This window comes from Netta rufina (genome assembly GCF_964035555.1).
Source record: "Netta rufina genome assembly, chromosome: 2".
Taxonomy (NCBI): domain Eukaryota; kingdom Metazoa; phylum Chordata; class Aves; order Anseriformes; family Anatidae; genus Netta; species Netta rufina.
Window position 1 is genome coordinate 158,366,869 of NC_140124.1, and position 16,756 is coordinate 158,383,624.

At 65.0% G+C, this 16,756-nt stretch overlaps 1 protein-coding gene across 1 annotated transcript in view; it reads left to right on the plus strand.

Annotated features, from left to right (window-relative positions):
- The window catches only part of CPSF1 (cleavage and polyadenylation specific factor 1), a 38,694-nt gene that overhangs the window by 12,438 nt on the left and 9,500 nt on the right, over window positions 1–16,756 (plus strand). Inside the window, exons 21-30 of the mRNA XM_084282567.1 lie at window positions 1,511–1,647; window positions 3,564–3,732; window positions 7,476–7,682; window positions 9,070–9,159; window positions 9,249–9,395; window positions 11,855–12,007; window positions 12,088–12,204; window positions 13,513–13,603; window positions 14,313–14,397; window positions 15,678–15,819. Of these exons, the coding sequence (XP_084138693.1) occupies window positions 1,511–1,647; window positions 3,564–3,732; window positions 7,476–7,682; window positions 9,070–9,159; window positions 9,249–9,395; window positions 11,855–12,007; window positions 12,088–12,204; window positions 13,513–13,603; window positions 14,313–14,397; window positions 15,678–15,819 (1,338 nt within the window). The remainder of the gene's footprint in view (window positions 1–1,510; window positions 1,648–3,563; window positions 3,733–7,475; window positions 7,683–9,069; window positions 9,160–9,248; window positions 9,396–11,854; window positions 12,008–12,087; window positions 12,205–13,512; window positions 13,604–14,312; window positions 14,398–15,677; window positions 15,820–16,756) is intronic.

Consider the following 16,756-nt stretch of genomic DNA (forward strand, 5'->3'; position numbering starts at 1 on the left):
CGTCACCCGTGGCATCGTGTCACTCGTGGCATCGCATCACCCGTGGCATCGTGTCACTCGTGGCATCGCGTTACCCACATCATAGCGTTACCCATGGTGTCATGTCACCCGTGGCATCGTGTCACTCGTGGCATCGTGTCACTCGTGGCATTGCGTCACCTGTGGCATCGCGTTACCCACGTCATAGCGTTACCCATGGTGTCACATCACCCGTGGCATCATGTCACCTGTGGCATCATGTCACCCGTGGCATCACGTCACTCGTGGCATCGTGTCATACACCTAGCGTGGCACCCGTGGCATCGTGTCACTCGTGGCATTGCATCACCCGTGGCATCACGTTACCCACAGCATAGCATTACCCATGGTGTCACGTCACCCGTGGCATCACGTCACCGGTGGCATCGTGTCACTCGTGGCATCGTGTCACTCGTGGCATTGCATCACCCGTGGCATTGCGTTACCCAAGACATAGCATTACCCATGGTGTCATGTCACCCGTGGCATCACTTCACCTGTGGCATCGTGTCACCTGTGGCATAGTGTCACCCATGGCATCACATCACCCGTGGCATCGCGTCACTCGTGGCATTGTGTCACTCGTAGCTTCACATTACCCACATCATAGCATTACCCATGGTGTCACATCACGCATGGCATCATGTCACCTGTGGCATCGTGGCACCCGTGGCATCGTGGCACCCACAGCATCACGTCACTCGTGGCATTGTGTCACTCGTAGCATCACATTACCCACGTCATAGCGTTACCCACGGTGTCACGTCACCCATGGCATCATGTCAAACGCCTGGCATGGCACCATGGCATCGTGTCACTCGTGGCATTGCGTCACCCGTGGCATCGCGTTACCCACGTCATAGCATTACCCATGGTGTGACATCACCCATGGCGTCATGTCACCCATGTCACCTGTGTCACCCATGGCACCATGTCACTGTGTCACCTGTGTCACCGTGTCACCAATGTCACCGTGTCACCTGTGTCACTGTGTCACCATGTCACCACGTCACCGTGTCACTGTGTCACCCATGGCACCATGTCACCGTGCCACACGTGTCACCGTGTCACCTGTGTCACTGTGTCACTTGTGTCACTCATGTCACCACGTCACCGTGTCACCCGTGTCACTGTGTCACCCATGGCACCATGTCACCGTGCCACACGTGTCACCGTGGCACCACAGCACCGTGTCATCGTGTCATCATGTCACTCGTGTCAGCATGTCACCACGTCACCGTGTCACCTGTGTCACCCATGGCGCCATGTCACCGTGCCACACATGTCACCGTGTCACCTGTGTCACTGTGTCACTTGTGTCACTCATGTCACCACGTCACCGTGTCACCCGTGTCACTGTGTCACCCATGGCACCATGTCACCGTGCCACATGTGTCACCGTGGCACCACAGCACTATGTCACCGTGTCACCATGTCACCGTGTCCCCGTGTCCCCGTGTCCCCGTGTGACGCTGTCCCGTGCCGCCCGCAGCAGCCGAAGGTGATCGCGCTGTGCGTGTACCGCGATGTGAGCGGGATGTTCACCACCGAGAGCCGCGCCGCCGGCGCCCGCGACGAGCTGGCCCTGCGCGGCCACGCCGAGGCCGAGACCCTCATCCAGGACATCAGGTGGGCACGGGGGGGGGGCGCGGCGTGGCCCCGTGGGGGCGGTGTCCCCGTGGTGGTGGCGGTGGTGTCCCTTTGGTGGTGTCCCCGTGGTGGTGGCAGTGTCCCTGTGGCCATGTCCCCTGGGTGGTGTCCCCGTGGCCGTGTCCCCATGGTGGTGGCCGTGTTCCCGTGGCGGTGTCCCCATGGTGGTATCCCCATGGTGGTGGCCGTGTCCCCGTGACCATGTCCCCATGGTGGTGGCGGTGTCCCCACGGTGGTGTCCCAGTGGTTGGGTCCCAGTGGCGGTGTCCCCATGGTGGTGGTGCTGTCCCCTGGGTGCTGTCCCCGTGGTGGTGTCCCCGTGGCCGTGTCCCCGTGGTAGTGGCCATGTCCCCTTGCTGGTGTCCCCGTGGTGGTGGCGGTGTCCCCATGGTGGGGGTGGTGTCCCTGTGGCGGTGGCAGTGTCCCTGTGGCAGTGTCCCCATGGCCGTGTCCCCATGGTGGTGGCGGTGTCCCCGTGGTGGTGGCAGTGTCCCCGTGGCGGTGTCCCCATGGTGGTGGCGGTGTCCCTGTGGTGGTGGCCATGTCCCCATGGCGGTGTCCCCTCGGTGGTGACCATGCCCCTGGGTGGTGTCCCCATGGTGGTGTCCCCATGGTGGTGGTGGTGTCCCCGTGGCGGTGTCCCCATGGTGGTGGTGGTGGTGGTGTCCCTGTGGCTGTGTCCCCTTGGTGGTGTCCCCGTGGCAGTGACGGTGTCCCAGTGGTTGGGTCCTGGTGGCCGTGTCCCCGTGGTGGTGGCGGTGTCCCCGTGGCAGTGTCCCCATGGTGGCAGTGGTGTCCCTTTGGTGGTGTCCCCATGGCAGTGTCCTCATGGCCATGTCCCCATGGTGGTGGCGGTGTCCCCATGGTGGCGGTGCTGTCCCCTGGGTGGTGTCCCCATGGTGGTGGTGGTGTCCCCATGGTGGCAGTGGTGTCCCCTTGCTGGTGTCCCCGTGGTGGTGGCAGTGTCCCCGTGGTGGTGGCAGTGTCCCCGTGGCGGTGTCCCCATGGTGGTGGCCGTGTCCCCGTGGTGGTGGCCATGTCCCCGTGGCCATGTCCCCAGGGTTCTGGCAGTGTCCCCGTGGTGGTGGCTATGTCCCCTCGGTGGTGTCCCCATGGTGGTGGCCATGTCCCCTTGCTGGTGTCCCCGTGGTGGCGGCGGTGTCCCTGTGGCCGTGTCCCCGTGGCCGTGTCCCCGTGGTGGTGGCAGTGTCCCCGTGGCGGTGTCCCCATGGTGGTGGCAGTGTCCCTGTGGCCGTGTCCCCTGGGTGGTGTCCCCATGGTGGTGGCGGTGTCCCCGTGGGGGCAGTGGTGTCCCTTTGGTGGTTTCCCCTTGGTGGTGTCCCTGTGGCCGTGTCCCCTGGGTGGTGTCCCTGTGGTGGTGACCATGTCCCCATGGCGGTGTCCCTGTGGCGGTGTCCCCGTGGTGGTGGCAGTGTCCCTGTGGGGCAGTGCTGTCCCCTTGCTGGTGTCCCCATGGTGGTGGTGGTGTCCCCGTGGCGGTGTCCCCGTGGCCGTGTCCCCATGGTGGTGGTGGTGTCCCCGTGGTGGTGTCCCCGTGGCGGTGTCCCCGTGGCGGTGTCCCCATGGTGGTGGTGGTGTCCCTGTGGCCGTGTCCCCTGGGTGGTGTTCCCGTGGTGGTGGCCATGTCCCCATGGCCGTGTCCCCATGGTGGTGGCAGTGTCCCTGTGGCCGTGTCCCCTGGGTGGTGTCCCCATGGTGGTGCTGCTGTCCCCTTGGTGGTGTCCCCGTGGCGGTGTCCCCGTGGCAGTGATGGTGTCCCAGTGGTTGGGTCCTGGTGGCGGTGTCCCCGTGGCCGTGTCCCCATGCCCGTGTCCCCGTGGTGGCGGCGGTGTCCCCGCGGTGTCCCCGCGGTGCTGACGGCACGGTGCCGGCAGCGAGGCGGTGGATGACGAGGAGGAGATGCTGTACGGGGACTCGGGGGCGCTCTTCAGCCCCGCCAAGGAGGAGCCGCGCCGCAGCCTCCCCGCCGAGCGCGAGCCCCACCAGCACCGCGCCGAGCCCACGCACTGGTGCGTACTGGTGCGCGACAACGGCGCCATGGAGGTGAGCCGCGCCGCGACCCCCCGCTGTCCCCGTGTCCCCCCGGTGTCCCCCCGGTGTCCCCCCAGTGTCCCCCAGTGTCCCCATTGTCCCCCTGTCCCTCCAGTGTCCACCAGTTCCCCACAGTCCCCCCATGTCCCCCCAGTATCCCCAGTATCCCCCCAGTGTCCCCACATCCTCCCAGCCCTCCCAGTGCCCCCAGTGTCCCCCTGGTGTCCCCCCAGCGCTCCCAGTGTCCCCAGTGTCCCCCAGTCCCCCCAGTGTCCCCCAGTCCCCCCAGTGTCCCCACATCCCCCTGGTGTCCCCATGTCCCCCACCCCACCAGTCCCCCCAGTGTCTCCCAGTCCTCCCAGTGTCCCCCTGTCCCCCTTTCCTTCCACCCTGCACATCCCCCCAGTGTCCCCCAGTTCCCAACTGTCCCCCAGGCCCCCAGTATCCCCCAGCCCCCCTGGCGTCCCCATGTCCCCCCAGTGTCTCCCAGCCCCCCCAGTGTCCCCAAATCCCTCTGTCCATCCATCACACAACCCCTCCAGTATCCCCCAGTCCCCCCAGTTCCCCCAGTGTCCCCCTGTCCTTCCTCCCTGCACATCCCCTCAGCGTCCCCCAGTGTCCCCAGTCCCCCCAGTGTCCCCACATCCCCCCAGTCCCCCCAGTGTCCCCCAGTGTCCCCCACCCAGTGTCCCCCAGTCCCTCCCAGTATCCCCCAGTGCCCCCCGCTGTCCCCCCAGATCTACCAGCTGCCCGAGTGGCGCCTGGTGTTCCTGGTGAAGAACTTCCCGATGGGGCAGCGGGTGCTGGTGGACAGTGTCCCCATGTCCCCCCAGTGTCCCCCAGTGTCCCCCAGTGTCCCCCAGTCCCTCCCAGTATCCCCCAGTGCCCCCCGCTGTCCCCCCAGATCTACCAGCTGCCCGAGTGGCGCCTGGTGTTCCTGGTGAAGAACTTCCCGATGGGGCAGCGGGTGCTGGTGGACAGTGTCCCCATGTCCCCCCAGTGTCCCCCAGTGTCCCCCAGTGTCCCCCAGTCCCTCCCAGTATCCCCCAGTGCCCCCCGCTGTCCCCCCAGATCTACCAGCTGCCCGAGTGGCGCCTGGTGTTCCTGGTGAAGAACTTCCCGATGGGGCAGCGGGTGCTGGTGGACAGTGTCCCCATGTCCCCCCAGTGTCCCCCAGTGTCCCCCAGTGTCCCCCAGTCCCTCCCAGTATCCCCCAGTGCCCCCCGCTGTCCCCCCAGATCTACCAGCTGCCCGAGTGGCGCCTGGTGTTCCTGGTGAAGAACTTCCCGATGGGGCAGCGGGTGCTGGTGGACAGTGTCCCCATGTCCCCCCAGTGTCCCCCAGTGTCCCCCAGTGTCCCCCAGTCCCTCCCAGTATCCCCCAGTGCCCCCCGCTGTCCCCCCAGATCTACCAGCTGCCCGAGTGGCGCCTGGTGTTCCTGGTGAAGAACTTCCCGATGGGGCAGCGGGTGCTGGTGGACAGTGTCCCCATGTCCCCCCAGTGTCCCCCAGTGTCCCCCACCCAGTGTCCCCCAGTCCCTCCCAGTATCCCCCAGTGCCCCCCGCTGTCCCCCCAGATCTACCAGCTGCCCGAGTGGCGCCTGGTGTTCCTGGTGAAGAACTTCCCGATGGGGCAGCGGGTGCTGGTGGACAGTGTCCCCATGTCCCCCCAGTGTCCCCCAGTGTCCCCCACCCAGTGTCCCCCAGTCCCTCCCAGTATCCCCCAGTGCCCCCCGCTGTCCCCCCAGATCTACCAGCTGCCCGAGTGGCGCCTGGTGTTCCTGGTGAAGAACTTCCCGATGGGGCAGCGGGTGCTGGTGGACAGTGTCCCCATGTCCCCCCAGTGTCCCCCAGTGTCCCCCAGTGTCCCCCAGTCCCTCCCAGTATCCCCCAGTGCCCCCCGCTGTCCCCCCAGATCTACCAGCTGCCCGAGTGGCGCCTGGTGTTCCTGGTGAAGAACTTCCCGATGGGGCAGCGGGTGCTGGTGGACAGTGTCCCCATGTCCCCCCAGTGTCCCCCAGTGTCCCCCAGTGTCCCCCAGTCCCTCCCAGTATCCCCCAGTGCCCCCCGCTGTCCCCCCAGATCTACCAGCTGCCCGAGTGGCGCCTGGTGTTCCTGGTGAAGAACTTCCCGATGGGGCAGCGGGTGCTGGTGGACAGTGTCCCCATGTCCCCCCAGTGTCCCCCAGTGTCCCCCAGTGTCCCCCAGTCCCTCCCAGTATCCCCCAGTGCCCCCCGCTGTCCCCCCAGATCTACCAGCTGCCCGAGTGGCGCCTGGTGTTCCTGGTGAAGAACTTCCCGATGGGGCAGCGGGTGCTGGTGGACAGTGTCCCCATGTCCCCCCAGTGTCCCCCAGTGTCCCCCAGTGTCCCCCAGTCCCTCCCAGTATCCCCCAGTGCCCCCCGCTGTCCCCCCAGATCTACCAGCTGCCCGAGTGGCGCCTGGTGTTCCTGGTGAAGAACTTCCCGATGGGGCAGCGGGTGCTGGTGGACAGTGTCCCCATGTCCCCCCAGTGTCCCCCAGTGTCCCCCAGTGTCCCCCAGTCCCTCCCAGTATCCCCCAGTGCCCCCCGCTGTCCCCCCAGATCTACCAGCTGCCCGAGTGGCGCCTGGTGTTCCTGGTGAAGAACTTCCCGATGGGGCAGCGGGTGCTGGTGGACAGTGTCCCCATGTCCCCCCAGTGTCCCCCAGTGTCCCCCAGTGTCCCCCAGTCCCTCCCAGTATCCCCCAGTGCCCCCCGCTGTCCCCCCAGATCTACCAGCTGCCCGAGTGGCGCCTGGTGTTCCTGGTGAAGAACTTCCCGATGGGGCAGCGGGTGCTGGTGGACAGTGTCCCCATGTCCCCCCAGTGTCCCCCAGTGTCCCCCAGTGTCCCCCAGTCCCTCCCAGTATCCCCCAGTGCCCCCCGCTGTCCCCCCAGATCTACCAGCTGCCCGAGTGGCGCCTGGTGTTCCTGGTGAAGAACTTCCCGATGGGGCAGCGGGTGCTGGTGGACAGTGTCCCCATGTCCCCCCAGTGTCCCCCAGTGTCCCCCAGTGTCCCCCAGTCCCTCCCAGTATCCCCCAGTGCCCCCCGCTGTCCCCCCAGATCTACCAGCTGCCCGAGTGGCGCCTGGTGTTCCTGGTGAAGAACTTCCCGATGGGGCAGCGGGTGCTGGTGGACAGTGTCCCCATGTCCCCCCAGTGTCCCCCAGTGTCCCCCAGTGTCCCCCAGTCCCTCCCAGTATCCCCCAGTGCCCCCCGCTGTCCCCCCAGATCTACCAGCTGCCCGAGTGGCGCCTGGTGTTCCTGGTGAAGAACTTCCCGATGGGGCAGCGGGTGCTGGTGGACAGTGTCCCCATGTCCCCCCAGTGTCCCCCAGTGTCCCCCAGTGTCCCCCAGTCCCTCCCAGTATCCCCCAGTGCCCCCCGCTGTCCCCCCAGATCTACCAGCTGCCCGAGTGGCGCCTGGTGTTCCTGGTGAAGAACTTCCCGATGGGGCAGCGGGTGCTGGTGGACAGTGTCCCCATGTCCCCCCAGTGTCCCCCAGTGTCCCCCAGTGTCCCCCAGTCCCTCCCAGTATCCCCCAGTGCCCCCCGCTGTCCCCCCAGATCTACCAGCTGCCCGAGTGGCGCCTGGTGTTCCTGGTGAAGAACTTCCCGATGGGGCAGCGGGTGCTGGTGGACAGTGTCCCCATGTCCCCCCAGTGTCCCCCAGTGTCCCCCACCCAGTGTCCCCCAGTCCCTCCCAGTATCCCCCAGTGCCCCCCGCTGTCCCCCCAGATCTACCAGCTGCCCGAGTGGCGCCTGGTGTTCCTGGTGAAGAACTTCCCGATGGGGCAGCGGGTGCTGGTGGACAGCTCGTTCGGGCAGCCGGCGGCCCCCGGGGAGGCCAAGAAGGAGGAGGCCACGCGCCAGGGGGAGCTGCCCCTGGTCAAGGAGGTGCTGCTGGTGCCGCTGGGGAACCGGCACAGCCGGCCATACCTGCTGGTGGGTGGGGGATGGGGGGGGTATGGGGTGGGATATGGGGTGGGATATGGGGTCGGGGGGGGGATATGGGGTCAGGGTGCCACTGGGGAACCGGCACAGCCGGCCCTACCTGCTGGTGGGTGGGGGATGGGGGGGTATGGGGTCGGGGGGGTGATATGGGGTCAGGTTGTGGGGTTGGGTAGGGATATGGGGTTGGGTTGGGGTCAGGGTGAGGGGTTGGGGTGGGATATGGGGCTGGGTGTGGGACTGGGGTGGCATATGGGGTGGCATATGGGGTTGGGGTGGGATATGGGGTCAGGGTGTGGGGCTGGGGTGGGATATGGGGCTGGGTAGGGATATGGGGTTGGGGTTGGGGTCAGGGTGCCGCTGGGGAACCGGCACAGCCGGCCATACCTGCTGGTGGGTGGGGGATGGGGGGGGGTATGGGGTGGGATATGGGGTGGGATATGGGGTCGGGGGGCGATATGGGGTCAGGGTGGGTGTGGGGGGGGGATATGGGGTCAGGGTGCCGCTGGGGAACCGGCACAGCCGGCCATACCTGCTGGTGGGTGGGGGATGGGGGGGGTATGGGGTGGGATATGGGGTGGGATATGGGGTCGGGGGGCGATATGGGGTCAGGGTGGGTGTGGGGGGGGGATATGGGGTCAGGGTGCCGCTGGGGAACCGGCACAGCTGGCCCTACCTGCTGGTGGGTGGGGGATGGGGGGGTATGGGGTGGGATATGGGGTGGATATGGGGTTGGGGTGGGTTATTATGGGGCTGGGGTTGGGTTTGGGGTCAGGGTGCCGTTGGGGAACCAGCACAGCCGGCCATAGCTGCTGGTGGGTGGGGTATGGGGTGGGATATGGGGTCGGGGGGGTGATATGGGGTCAGGTTGTGGGGTTGGGGTGGGATATGGGGTTGGGTAGGGATATGGGGTTGGGGTTGGGGTCAGGGTGCCGCTGGGGAACCGGCACAGCCGGCCATACCTGCTGGTGGGTGGGGTATGTGGGGGATATGGGGTCAGGATGTGGGGTGGGGGGGGATATGGGGTTGGGTAGGGATATGGGGTTGGGTAGGGATATGGGGTGGGATATGGGGCTGGGTAGGGATATGGGGTGGGATATGGGGTGGGGGGGGGTGGGGGGGGGATATGGGGTGGGATATGGGGTTGGGTAGGGATATGGGGTGGGATATGGGGCTGGGGTGGGATGCGGGGCTGGTGAGGGGGCTGGGGTGGGATATGGGGTCGGGGTGTGGGGTCAAGGTGTGGGGCTGGGCTGTGGGGCTGGGACGTGGTTGCAGGGGATGTGTGGGGCTGAAATGTGGGGCTGGGGCCGTGCCGTGGGGCCAGGCCGCGCTATGGGGCCGCGCTATGGGGCCGCGCTGACCCCGTCCCCACCTCCAGGTGCACGTGGACCAGGAGCTGCTGATCTACGAGGCCTTCAGCCACGACTCCCAGCTGGGCCAGAGCAACCTCAAAGTGCGCTTCAAGAAGGTGAGGGGGGGTCCCATGGGTCCTGGGGGGGTCCTTGGGGTCCCGGTGGGCCCCACGCCCCCCGTCCCAACCCTACAACCCCCCCCCAGGTGCCCCACAACATCAATTTCCGCGAGAGGAAGCCGAAGCCGTCCAAGAAGAAGCCGGAGAGCGCGGGGGGCGCCGAGGAGCCGGGGGGGCCGCGGGGCCGCGTGGCGAGGTTCAGATACTTCGAGGACATCTACGGCTACTCGGGGGTGAGATTTGGGGCTGGGGGGGGCACCGGGGGGGGCACCCCGACGTCTGGGGACACCCCAATATCTGGGGGCACCCCCCAACATCTGGGGACACCCCAATATCTGGGGGCACCCCCCAAGAGCTGGGGGCACCCCCGTCTGGGGACACCCAGCCATCATCATCGTCATCGTCATCATCAATGTGGGGACCCCCCCCAGTCAATGTGGGGACCCCCCCCTAAATTTGGAGACCCCCCCAGTCAATGTGGGGACCCCCCCCCTAAATTTGGAGACCACCCCAGTCAATGTGGGGACCCCCCCCTAAATTTGAGGACTGTTTCCCATCAATCTCAGGGTCCCCCCATTAACACAGGGACCCCCCCAAAAAAAATTGGGCACCCCCTCCCATCAATTTCAGGGTCCCCTCATCAACTTGGGACCCCCCCCAGTCAATGTGGGGACCCCCCCTAAATTTGAGGACTGTTTCCCATCAATTTTAGGATCCCCCCATTAACACAGGGACCCCCCCAGAAAAATTTGGGGACTCCTCCCCATCAATTTCAGGATCCCCCAATCAATGCAGGGACCCCCCCCCTAAATTTGGGGACCTCCCCCATCAATTTCAGGACCCTCCCCTAAATTTAGGGACCCCCCCCCCTAAATTTGAGGACCGTTTCCCATCAATCTCAGGGTCCCCCCATTAATAGGGACCCCCCAAAAAAAAATTGGGGACCCCTCCCATCAATTTTAGGATCCCCCCATCAACTTGGGGACACCTCCCTAAATTTGAGGACCCTTTTCCATCAATCTCGGGGTCCCCACATTAATAGGGACCCCCCCAAAAAAATTGGGGACCCCTCCCATCAATTTCAGGGTCCCCCATTAACATAGGGACCCCCCCAAAAAAATTGGGGACCCCACCCATCAATTTTAGCATCCCCCATTAACACAGGGACCCCCCCAAAAAAATTTGGGGACTCCTCCCCATCAATTTCAGGATCCCCCAATCAATGCAGGGACCCCCCCCTAAATTTGGGGACCCTTTCCCTTCAATTTCAGGACCTTCCCCTAAATTTGGGACCCTCTCACCAGCGTGGGGACCCCCCCCCCAAATTTGGTGACTCTTCCCCATCAATTTTAGGATCCCCCAATTGATGCAGGGACCCCGCCCTAAATTTGGGGACTCCCCCCCATCAATTTCAGGACCCCCCCCATCAACCTCCAGCCCCCCCCAATCCACCTGGGGACCCCCCAAATCCACGTGGGGCCCTCCTCCAGATTTAGGGCCACCTCCCCAGTTTTAGGGCCACCTCCCCCAAATTTGTGTCCACCTCCCCCAAATTTGGGACCACCCCCCCAGATTTTGGACCCCCCCATCAACCTCCAGCCCCCCCCAATCCATCTGGGGACCCCCCAAATCCACGTAGGGCCCTCCCCCAGACCTGTGGCCACCTCCCCAGTTTTAGGGCCACCTCCCCCAGTTTTAGCGCCACCTCCCCCAAATTTGGGACCACCCCCCCAGATTTCGGACCCTCCCCATCAACCTCCAGCCCCCCCAATCGATCTGGGGACCCCCCAAATCCACGTGGGGCCCTCCTCCAGATTTAGGGCCACCTCCCCCAGTTTTAGGGCCACCTCCCCAGTTTTAGGGCCACCTCCCCCAAATTTGTGTCCACCTCCCCCAAATTTGGGACCACCCCCCCCAGATTTCAGACCCCCCCCCATCAACCTCCAGCCCCCCCAATCCATCTGGGGACCCCCCAAATCCACGTGGGGCCCTCCCCCAGACCTGGGGCTGCACCCCCACTTTTAGGGCCACCTCCCCAAATTTAGCGCCACCTCCCCCAAATTTGGGTCCACCTCCCCCAAATTTGGGGCCACCCCCCCAGATTTCGGACCCCCCCATCAACCTCCGCCCCCCCCCCAATCCATCTGGAGACCCCCCAAATCCACGTAGGGCCATCCCCCAGACCTGGGGCCACCTCCCCAGTTTTAGGACCACCTCCCCCAAATTTGTGTTCACCTCCCCCAAATTTGCGACCACCCCCCCAGATTTCGGACCCCCCCCATCAACCTCCGGCCCCCCCCCAATCCACCTGGGGACCCCCCAAATCCACGTGGGGCCCTCCCCCAGACCTGGGGCCACACCCCCACTTTTGGGGCTACCTCCCCCAGTTTTAGGGCCACCTCCCCCAAATTTGGGACCACCTCCCCCAAATTTGGGACCACCACCCCCCAGATTTCAGACCCCCCCCCATCAACCTGCAGCCCCCCCCAATCCACCTGGGGACCCCCAAATCCACGTGGGGCCCTCCCCCAGACTTGGGGCCGCACCCCCACTTTTAGGGCCACCTCCCCCAGTTTTGGGGCCACCTCCCCAAATTTAGCGCCACCTCCCCCAAATTTGGCACCACCCCCCCTCAGATTTCGCCCCCCCCCCCTTGATGACCATCACCCCCCCCCCCCCCCCAAAAAAAAAGGTGTTCATCTGCGGCCCGTCCCCCCACTGGCTGCTGGTGACGGCGCGGGGGGCGCTGCGCCTGCACCCCATGACCATCGACGGCTCCGTGGAGTCCTTCGCCCCCTTCCACAACGTCAACTGCCCCAAGGGCTTCCTCTACTTCAACCGCCAGGTGGGTTGGGGGTTCAAGGGGTCCCGGGGGGTGTCCCCGTGTCCCTGTGCCCCCCCTAAATGTGACAATGACACCCCCAGGGCGAGCTGCGCATCAGCGTCCTGCCCGCCTACCTCTCCTACGACGCGCCCTGGCCGGTGCGCAAGATCCCGCTGCGCTGCACCGCGCACTACGTGGCGTACCACGTCGAGTCCAAGGTACCGCGGCCCCAAAACGTGGCCCTAAACCGTGTCCCTAAACCACGTCCCCAAACCGCGTACCCGTCCCCAAACCCTGTCCCCAAACTGTGTCCCCAAGCTGTGTCTCCAAACCACGGCCCCAAACCACGGCCCCAAACCGCGGCCCCAAACCGCGGCCCCAAACCGCATCTCCAAACCGCATCCCTAAACCGCGTCCCCAAACTGTGTCCCCAAACCGAGTCACCAGACCGCGTCCCCAAACCATGTCCCCTAAACCGTGTCCCTAAACCGCGTCCCCAAACCGCGTACCCGTCCCCAAACCGTGTCCCCAAACTGTGTCCCCAAGCTGTGTCTCCAAACCGCGGCCCCAAACCGCGGCCCCAAAGCACATCCCCAAAAGACGTCCCCAAACCGCGTCCCCAAACCGCATCTCCAAACCGCATCCCTAAACCGCGTCCCCAAACCGTGTCCCCAAACCGTGTCCCCAAACCGTGTCCCCAAATCGTGCCCCAAACCGTGTCCCCAAACCACGTCCCCAAACCACGTCCCCAAACCGCGTCCCCAACAAACCGCGTCCCCAAACCATGTCCCCAAACCGCGTCCCCAAACCATGTCCCCAAACCGTGTCCCCAAACCGCGTCCCCAAACCGTGCCCCAAACCACGTCCCGCATCCCCAAACTGTGTCCCCAAACCGTGTCCCCAAACCACGTCTCCAAACCGTGTCCCCAAACTGCATCCCCAAACTGCGTCCCCAAACCGCGTCCCCAAACCACATCCCCAAACCGTGTCCCCAAACCGTGTCCCCAAACCGTATCCCCAAACCGCGTCCCCAAACCACGGCCCCAAACTGCATCCCCAAACTGTGTCCCCAAACCGCGTCCCCAAACTGCATCCCCAAACTGTGTCCCCAAACCGTGTCCCCAAACCGCGTCCCCAAACCGTGTCCCGCATCCCCAAACCACGTCCTCAAACCACGTCCCCAAACCGTGTCCCGCATCCCCAAACCGTGCCCCCAAACCGCGGCCCCAAACCGCAGCCCCAAACCACGGCCCCAAACCGTGTCCCCAAACCGTGTCCCCAAACCGTGTCCCCAAACCACGGCCCCAAACCACGTCCCCAAACCGCGTCCCCAACAAACCGCGTCCCCAAACCATGTCCCCAAAACGCGTCCCCAAACCATGTCCCCAAACCGTGCCCCAAACCACGTCCCGCATCCCCAAAATGCGTCCCCAAACCGCGTCCCCAAACCGTGTCCCCAAACCGTGTCCCCAGACCGTTGGGGACACGAGGTGTGACCCCCCGGTGCTGCTGGGTGTCCTCGTCAGGTCTACGCCGTGGCCACCAGCGTCATCAACCCCTGCACGCGCATCCCCCGCATGACCGGGGAGGAGAAGGAGTTCGAGAGCATCGAGCGCGGTGAGCCCGGCGGCACCGCAATGGGGTCACCGCGTGGTGGCAGCCCCGTGACCCCAAATGGTGCCACCCCCGTGTCCCAAAATGGTGCCATCTCTCTGACCCCAAATGGTGCCAACTCCGTGTCCCCAAATGGTGCCATCCCCATGACCCCAAATGGTGCCATCCCCGTGACCCCAAATTATGCCACCCCCGTTACCCCAAATGGTGCCAACCCCATGTCCCCAGATGGTGCCATCCCCATGACCCCAAATGGTGCCATCCCCGTGACCCCAAATGGTGGCAGCTTGGTGTCCCCAAATGGTGCCAACCCCATGTCCCCAAATGGTGCCAACCCCATGTCCCCAAATGGTGCCATCCCTGTGTCCCCAAATGGTGCCATCTCCATGACCCCAAATAGTGGCACCCCCGTGTCCCAAAATGGTGCCATCTCTCTGTCCCCAAATGGTGCCAGCCTGGTGTCCCCAAATGGTGCCAACCCCGTGTCCCCAAATGGTGCCATCCCAGTGTCCCCATATGGCCCCATCCCAGTGTCCACATATGGCACCATCCTGGTGTCCCCATATGGCCCCATCCCTGTGCCCCCCATGTCCCCATCCCGGTGACCCCACACAGCTCCATCCCACTGCCCCACGCACCCGGTGTCCCCCCCGCGTCCCCATCCCGATGTCCCCACGGTGCCACCCCGGGTCCTGCTGTGTCCCCCCCCCAGACGAGCGCTACATCCACCCGCAGCAGGAGGCCTTCTCCATCCAGCTCATCTCCCCCGTCAGCTGGGAAACCATCCCCAACACCAGGTGGGCATCCCAAATCCCCCAAACCCACCCCAAAACCCCCCAAACCCACCCCAAAACCTCCCAACCCCCTTAAACCCTGCCCAAACATCCCCAAACCCACCCCAAATCCCCCAAAGCCCCTCAAAACCACCCCAAACCCACCCCAAATCCCCCAAACCCACCCCAAACCCACCCCGTACCCAACCCAAACCCACTCCAAACCCACCCCAAATCCCCCAAACCCTCACCAAACCCACCCCAAATCCACCAAACCCAACCCAAACCAACTCCAAACTCCCTTTAACCCACCCCAACCCACCCCAAACCCACCCCAAACCCACCGCAATCCCCCCAAACCCACCCCAAACCCCCCCAAATCCTCCCCAATCCCCCCAAACCCACTCCAAACCCACCCCAAACCTACCCCAAACCCCTTAAACCCTCCCCAACCCACTCCAAACCCCCTTTAACCCACCCCAACCCACACCAAACCACCTAAACCCACCCCAAAACCCCCAAACCCACCCCACATCCCCCAATCCCACCCCAAAACCCCCAACTCTGCCCAAACCCACCCCAAACCCCTTAAACCCACCCCAAACCCACCCCAAACCCCCCAAATCCACCCCAAACCCACCCCAAACCCACCCCAAATCCACCCCAAACCTCCCCCAAACCCACCCCAACCCACCCCAAACCCCCCAAACCCACCCTGTACCCAACCCAAACCCACTCCAAACTCACCCCAAACCCACCCTAACCCCACCCCAAACCCATCCCAATCCCATCCCAAACCCACCCAAACCCTCCAAACCCACCCCAAACCTACTCCAAGCCCCCTTTAACTCTCCCCAAACCCACCCCAAACCCCTTAAACCCACCCAAACCCACCCCAAATCCCCCAAACCCACCCCAAACCCACCCCAAACCCACCCCAAATCCCCTAAACCCACCCCAAACCCACCCCAAATCCCCCAAACCCCCTCAAAACCACCCCAAACCCACCCCAAACCCCTCCAACCCCCCCAAACCCACTCCAAACCCCCTTTAACCCACCCCAACCTACCCCAAACCCCCTAAACGCACCCCAAACTCCCCCAAACCCACCCCATACCCTCCCCAAACGCACCCCAAACCCACCCCAAACCCTTCCAAACCCACCCCAAACCCTCTAAACCCACCCCAAACCCCCCCAAACCTCCCCCAAACCCACCCCAAACCCACTCCAACCCCCCTTTAACCCACCCCAAACCCCTCCAAACCCCCCCAAACCCACCCCAAACCCCCCCAAACCCCCCCAGGATCGAGCTGGAGGAGTGGGAGCACGTCACCTGCATGAAGACCGTGTCCCTAAAGAGCGAGGAGACGGTGTCGGGGCTGAAGGGCTACATCGCCGTGGGGACATGCCTCATGCAGGGAGAGGAGGTCACCTGCCGCGGAAGGGTGGGTACTGGGGGCACTGGGGGCACTGGGAGACACTGGGGGCACTGGGAGGACACGGGGGGTCACTGGGGGCACTGGGAGGACACTGGGGGTCACCGGGGGGTCACCAGGGGACACTGGGGGACACTGGGGGGTTACTGGGGGCACTGGGAGGACACTGGGAGGTCACTGGGGGCACTGGGAGGACACTGGGGGTCACCGGGGGGACACCAGGGGACACTGGGGGACACTGGGGGGTTACTGGGGGGTCATGGGGGGACACCGGGGGGCACTGGGAGGACACTGGGGGGTCACTGGGGGCACTGGGAGGACACTGGGGGTCACCGGGGGGTCACAGGGGGGACACTGGGGGACACTGGGGGGTTACTGGGGGACACCAGGGGACACTGGGGGGTCACTGGGGGTCACTGGGAGGTTACTGGGGGACACCGGGGGTTACTGGGGGACACTGAGGGGGACACCAGGGGGCACCGGGGGTGTCACAGGGGGTCACGGAGGGACACCGGGAGGTCACAGGGGGGGCACCTTGGGACACCAGGGGACACCGAGGGTCACTGGGGGACACCAGGGATCACCAGGGGGTCACTGGGGGGACACCGGGAGACTCCGGGGGACACCGGGGGACACCAGAGGGTCACTGGGGGACATCGGGGGTCAGTGGGGGTCACTGGAGGGACACCAGGGGGTCACCGGGGACACTGGGGGGGCACCGGGGGGTCACTGGGGGGTCACCGGGGGTCACTGAGAGGTCACCGGGGGGTCACCGGGGGACACCAGGGGTTACCGGGGGGACACCAGGGGTCACTGGAAGTCACCACGGGTCACAGGGGGGACACCAGGGGTCACTGGGGGGTTACAGGGGGGTCACGGGGGGACACCGAGGGACATCAGGGGGTCACTGGGGGTCACCGAGGGACACCGGGGGGTCACGGGGGGA